We start from the raw sequence: 7,338 nt of genomic DNA on the forward strand, positions 1-7,338 counted from the left end.
TTCAATCTCGATTTGCATGTTTCATGAATAAGGCATTCGAGCTCCCGCGACAGCAATGAGAAGGGGCTTTTTTTCCGCTGCCTAGTCATTTGGCGGAGAGATGAAACAGGCTCTACAGGATCCCACGGGGAGGATGACATTCAAAAAGATGTAATCCCCAATCACAGAGTAGCGGATACTCCACTACAATGGTGTATTTGCCTTGATTAACGGCGCCGGGCCTCTTCCCGTTAAAGCTTGAGACAACACGGCTGCACTGATGCCCTGGGATTAGCTCCACAGCAGGGGTCCGTGCGCCAGCACTCATGCCTTAGCCCCGATGGACCGGCATACGAGATCCCTCAGGATTATCTCCTCCCGTACTGATCTTACCAGGAGCACAGCCGTGCTCTCTGAAGACCTTACCTTTTGACCCCATTGTGAAGCCTGATCTCACCTGTGGGCCATAATGATCTCCCAATTGCAAAACAAAAACTGTAAATACCCCCCTCTCCCACCGGTTCCGCAGTCACTTTAGACACTTCAGATTTGTTTTTGTTTTTTAAAATCTCCAGCTATGTACTGTACCATTCACCCTTATTGATGGAAACTTCTCCCTGAATGAATGTTAGCAGAATCTTTACTTTCTTAAGAACTTCACTAGCTAGTACTCTCTCTCTCTCTCTCTCTCTCTAGGATTGTTGAACATCAATTAAAGGCTATTATTTTAAATTCTCTTTACGGCACATATTTAGCACTGCGGGATGCATATTGCTTCCCCACTTAAGTACATTTTATATGCTCAGTATAATGTAATCCACTGCAAGATCATAAAAACGAGGCAAGCCTTTTACCCAAGAATGCTAAGAACAGGTGAGGCCACTGCACTGACTTTCTGGGTGAGGCTGTACCTTTTAAGGCTCTGCATGTGAACATTCCATGCTTACAGTGCCATTTCTTTAAAAAAGTTTCCAAGCTGTAGAGTGGAAAAAGGGTTGTTCTTTGAGCCTCAGCAGACAAGCAGCAGACCATCTCTGAATCATTTACTGAGCTGCAAAATGGGATCATTCGGCAGGAGTGGTTAGATAAGAAGGCTTGGAGACAGAAAGGAAGACTGGAAAGCTGGGGGGTGGGGGGTGGGCAGTGCCGTGGCGATGATCCCCCTAAACCGGGGGATGGAAACTGGGCAGCGAGAGGCTAGGTGCCGAGTGCACGCACTAGTTTGAAGGGGAATAATTACCAACGGCTCACTGCCTTTGATAGGATCATTCATGACAACCTCAACACCACAGGCAAGGGAATGCCTGCATGAGTGCATAATAATTGCAAGGACATCCATCTCTATTTGTTCAGCATCTTTACTCTTCTTTGCATGTCCTCAAGAGTCTTGGTTAATGGACTAAGACCTCTGCACACCGCTTGTGTGGTGGCTGACCACAGCAGAAAGCAGTAAGGTGTTTTATACCAGGCTCGCATTCTAGATCTGTTATGCTCGGGGATTAACTTGGATTGAATTATTTTCCAATCATACCTTGGGTGGGCAGAGCAGCGCTGGCAGTTTAAATGCTGCGCGGAGATTAGCCTCTCTTTCCTGTCCATTTCCACTTAGTTGCACAGTGTGCATATTGTGCATAATTACATATTTCAATGCATTTACGGTGCGCAAAAATGTGTAATACAGGCATAGTAATTATACACCATAAATCCGTAGTACTGATATGTAATTATGCCCATTTATTGTGTGCAAGAGAATTCCACAAGCATTATAAAGACATGTAATGCGTCATATTTAACAGAAACATAGAGATATAACCCCTGTAAACCTCAACTGCAGCACTTTAGGTGAGTCTGCTAGTCAGCAAGTTTGACATACTGGTTCCAACTAAAAAGAACTGAAAGGTAAAAAGTGAGTAATACAACACCTTTAGGTTAGGTTCACTTTTGACAATTGTTTTTACATAAAATTACAAAATTCTGTTTTTACTTTGGTAGATAATTTTTGCAGCTACTTCACTGGAACCACCCACTGTTTATTTTAGCTGCAGCTGATTTATTTTTTGAACCTCCTCCAACTCACCTCCATTTAACAAAAAGTACATTATTTATTTTACCTAAGCAGCACTACACAGCTACACCCTTAGCTCACAAAATAGCTCCCATGGTACAGTAAAGCTGCTAAATCATTACTTGGACCACAGAAATATCAATTCTGATTCATTTCTTGACACAGTAATAGTGGAGTCCATGCACTACAACCTCTGAACCAGCTGCTGCCACTTACCCTATTGTCACAACCCTCTTAACCACTCACAAAAATGGGCAATTCTTAGGAAATTACCATATGAAATGTGCACACTTAATGTTTATTGGCTGTGACATTCAAAATTTCAATGAGCTCTCTGGCCTTTTCCCAGATGATTTTATGTACCATGTATTCAAGGCTTGTTTAGCCAAAGACTTCTCATCATGTCACATAATTCTTTCTTTAGGAGCCGAGAGTTCACTATGGAAGCCAACCTCCACTGCAGCTCTTTTTTTTAACAAATTGCCTCAGCTGGCAGTAAAGCAAAGAATGCATCCACCAGGCAGTTTACAGAATGATAAACTGAAATGGATCTCAATGTACTTTACTGTTCACTCACGATTTAGGCTTCTGAGATGAAACTTCATTTTTTTCTCCATGCATGTTCCTTGTAAATCCAATCAGAATCTATAATCCGCCTGTGTTTACAGTCAACAACAATCAGAAAAGAAATGAATACTCAGACCTAGGTCAACAAAAAATCACAATGATGTCAAAAGCACTTAGAAAAATTTTATCACTAAAAACACAGTGGGAATAGCTGAAATGAACAGTTTTTAAAAGCGTACGTTCCAAAGACACCTTCTGTATGTTGATGCATTAATAATAAGAGCGTGCCAGTGAGAAAAAATAAACAAGTAGAAAGAAGGAAAAGCTATCTTATGAGCACTTCTATATAATCTACATGCATGTGGACATGCATGCAATGTAGACATATCCTTTGGTTAGTCTTTCCATTGACAGTTGCATGCCCGCGCACGTTTTAAGCATCAACTCACCGAAATCCAACCTATTTCATTGCCTTCGAGGATTGAGTGAGATTAGCAAGACTAATGCATGATCACCTCCCTAAGAGGTATGACTCTTTACGGGCAACATAAAGTCAAGTTATTGGGCCATGTATAATTACATAAGTAAATGGCTTAATGATTAATGGCAATAGAGAAACATATGCTAATTGTTTTCTGTGCCTTAGATAGCGGTGTCAAGTTTTCTTTGTGGAGTTTTTAATGACTACTTAAACAATTTATTTGTACTTACAATAACTTGTTGGCTGAGACAGCTATTTGCAGTTTAATAATAACACTCATGATGAAACCAAACATTGACATCAGTCTTCCCGAAAGCAATATGAACTAAAGCAACAAACATTCAAATTTTCTGCCAGTGCTGTGAGAATGAGGAACAAGTTTCTGGGGACAGTTTACTCTAAAATATAAACTTTACCATAACACAGATTTTTGCCTAATTTACCAATAAGAAATTACAGAATAGCCATCCGTGCAGCTCACAGAACGTCAAAAATAGCAAAACTACTCTAAGTGAAATGTTAACAGCGACAAAGAAAGCAATAAAAAGCATGTCAAACATACCAGCCATTGTAAACACCCATCCATCAGCAAGTTTAAACCCCACAAGTCCCACAGTCACATGAGGTTTAGCACATTTTTGTGTTGCTTTTAGTAGCTTTAGTAGCTATTGACACAAACTGAAACAATCCTTGGTATGTTAATGTCAAAATAACATCCAGCTGTGGTCTGGTTGCATGAGGAGATATAAATATGCCCAAAAAGCAAGGCTTTGCATCTCTTCAGTAATAGCTCCCTCGCAAAGTAGTTTGTGTCTCTAAATATCATTTTAGCAAACTGGATTTTCCTATGTAAGCATTGGGAACATTTGCATGATAAATGGTAACAAACTGAATGAGTTGGATTCAGTTCAACGAGATGGTAAAGTTTCAAGTGAAACATTTTATTGCTTGTCAACTATTAATACTAAAGAACTACACTAACTGAAGAGAATTTCATGGTTTTAAATGATACAGCATGCAAAATAGCAAGATTAATGTGATGCAGTAAGGAACATATGTTTATGTTGTAGGCAAGGGGAGATATATATATATATAGTCAATATATAAAAGGAAATATGAACAGTAGTCCAGTATAGTAAGAATATAACAGCAGTCATGTTACAGTATGGGTAAAGAGAATACATAAGTGACGGCAAGGATTGATCATGTAAACATGAAATAATAGTAGGCAAGAGTAGGCAATGGTTTAGTAAAAATTAGTAGGTTTTGTTTTGCGTTTAGTTGAAGGAAAATACATCATTTTAAACTGACCACTCCACCAACTTGATATCATTTAAACATACTGAACTATTCTACAAAATTGATCTTTATTTGGCATTCAGTGGATATAAGGTAAGGGTAATTTAGGGGGGATTCTGACTATGGAGCACGCTGAATATCACTGCATTGATATTAACACATTTAAGCAATGCACGTGCTAACCTGAGACAAGCATCTGCATTACTGAATTAAATGGGAGGTGCTCTTTTAGAGCATGTGTGTCCTGAAAGCAGAAAAATTAGAATTGGAGCATATGGGGCTAGTGCTGTCCTATTAAAATGCTCAAGCCATTACAGTAATCATTTAAGAATGTGAAAAAGAGGCAGGGAGGTAAGTCAATTTAAAGCTACAGAAAACAAAACTAAAAGTCCTGATACTAACAAATGAGTAAAACATATTTTTTGTAAACTCTTAATAGTAATAATAATCATTTTTTTATTTTTGGCATTGTTTCATAAATTCGTTAATGCTGTGTATGCAGATGCTAAAAAACATACTGAAAATGTATGCCCCATGTACACTTATAGGCTGCATTTTTCAATTCATGTGGCATGTAAAGATTACACTGAACTGGCTGACTGTATGGAAATTTAGGCAGCTAAATTGCCATACATTATTGGTCCTAATGCTTTAGTCAGTTATCACTCAATGCTACTTTTTTGAGAGAGAGAGAAAAACAATGAATTTAAAGTTAATACAATTTTGCTTCATGTACGGCTTGTCAAAATATAAAATCCCTAATTCCAAAGAAAAGTCAGACAAAATTAAAAATGCATATTTTATGTTCATAGGGGCCACGTTGAAGTGTGCGGTTTGGAAGCCACCCTGGATTCTTACGTTAGAAACTGCGCATTTTTATATCCAGCAGCACAACTGGAACATTTGTCCAAGTGTGTAGTCTATGTCCACATGTCATAGAATAATAGGCTATGGCATGCTAAAACTCTGAGGCATTATTAATCTAAACGCTGTAGGTAGTACAGCGACTAAATTGAATACAATTGCAAGAACGTGTATGTCCTGAGGAATAACGCTAACGTGCACGCATTCACGATGCGAACATTAATTGAATATTGAATTACATTGAATGTAATTTCTTGTTAACAAATACTTTAAGTCTAAAAAAATCTTACAGCAAATCATCAAGCATGTTTATACGCAAAGGGCCATCCATTTCACTGTCCATGTTTATGTTTCTATCCCCACTTTTCTGCATTTGATACGCAGAGCGCAGCGAGAGCGCGCAACACTACATGCATGATGCAGTAACCAAGCGTTTCATATGGTTAAGAAAATTAACGTACCTATCCACGCTGATCACGCACAGGGTCATTATAGAGGCCGTGCAGCACATTACATCCATGCCAATGAAGATGTTGCAGAACACCTCCCCAAAAAGCCACTTGCCCCCAGTTAGGTCCGTCACTATCACAAAGGGCATCACTACAAGAGCTACAGAGAGGTCTGCGACGGCCAGGGATACTAGCAGGTAGTTCGAAGGTTTCCTGAGTTTCTTTACAACGCAGACGGCTATCACCACCAGAGTGTTCCCCATTACAGTGACCGCTGTAATAACAGCAAGCATCACCCCAATGAAAATTCTTTGCGCTGTACCGAAGTCAAGAAGTTCTTCCCCGCACGACTTATTTGGCATAATCGTGGGACCCGTAAGGTCGTAGAAATGAAGTGCTGTGCCATCGATAACTTCCGACACATATTCTCCCGGACTGTAAGTGGGATCAAAGCCAGAGGTGTTGAACATCACGACGACGAAATCCCGATGGTGGCGCAAGGGACACCTCGCCAACAGTGCGCTCCCGCCAAGCGCATTCTTGTGGTCAGACTTTATCTGGCGTCAGGTCCAGTAGCTTATTTAATATCCAAAATCAGTATCCGCGATGGGGGAAAAACATGCGAACAATCAAAATACTTTGTTGAGTTTCGTTGTGAATCGGTTTCCTCTCCAGTGCGGGGAAAGTGAAATGTGTGGGGCAAGTGGCAAATAACAGCGCCACCTCCTCCTCACGTTTCGTCTTCAGAGAGCGTAACACTTGTCACTCGCCTGCCAATTGAGAATTATGACAAGCTACGATGTAGGTTAATAAACAGTGAACTTGTTTCCTGTTGTGCAAAGTTTCTGCCAAGAAAACCGCGTTGTTGCCGGAAAAAATAAGTTCAAGCCTCAGATCCTCCAATATGACTCAGCGCTTACAAATAAGATACTGGCTGACAGCAGATAGCAGGGTAATGAATGCTGCTATTGATTCGTGTGTGCGCTCTCTTAAGAAAGTGGTTCAACTCCCTATGCTCCATAAGCTGAGCGTGACCAAACTCCATGCAGTGAAATTTACACAGGATACAAGTATATTTCGTGAGATAAACATGAAATCCCACATTTTGTCGACAAAATATTTAAAATAGGCAACATAATGCATGTTGATTCCCCATCGCTAGTTTAATTTAACTGCGATGGCAATCGAGCAATACTCCCCTCCAATATACAAATTAAGCTCTCAGTCAGGAGCATAGACTCTTTTCTAGATATCTCCAGATTTTAAAATAAAAATGTTTCCTTAACGTATTCTCAGAGGCATGTAATTGGGTGTTTTATTCAGCTGTTAGCATCGATGTAGTCCTGTAAATTAAATATTACATTCATAAATTATTATTCAAAGGCATTTGTCACGTGATTACTGGCCTATTTCATTCACGAGAAGGAACTGTTTTTAATCTTAGGATCTCGACTGTGTATCCGTATCATGATTGTGTACCTTGTCATTATGCATTGTAAATTATGAATGTTGCTTTCATTTGCATTTATATGCATTTCCATGCACACTTCCCATGCTGTTATACTACCTTAATTTCTAAATAAATAAATAAATAAATAAATAAAAGTATTTCGATCGGATCGATAATCTTAAAT

The 7,338-nt window shown here is 39.5% G+C and overlaps 1 protein-coding gene across 2 annotated transcripts in view; it reads right to left on the bottom strand.

Moving 5' to 3' along the window:
• htr7c (5-hydroxytryptamine (serotonin) receptor 7c) overlaps window positions 1-6,923 on the bottom strand; it is a 31,858-nt gene extending 24,935 nt beyond the window's left edge. For both annotated transcript variants that reach the window (XM_064347453.1, XM_064347452.1), the window contains exon 1: window positions 5,717-6,923. In XM_064347453.1, the coding sequence (XP_064203523.1) occupies window positions 5,717-6,174 (458 nt within the window). In that variant the 5' untranslated portion in view covers window positions 6,175-6,923. The remainder of the gene's footprint in view (window positions 1-5,716) is intronic.
• Between the last annotated feature and the right edge of the window lie 415 nt (window positions 6,924-7,338).

This window comes from Anguilla rostrata, chromosome 8 (genome assembly GCF_018555375.3).
Source record: "Anguilla rostrata isolate EN2019 chromosome 8, ASM1855537v3, whole genome shotgun sequence".
In the NCBI taxonomy this organism is placed as follows: Eukaryota; Metazoa; Chordata; class Actinopteri; order Anguilliformes; family Anguillidae; genus Anguilla; species Anguilla rostrata.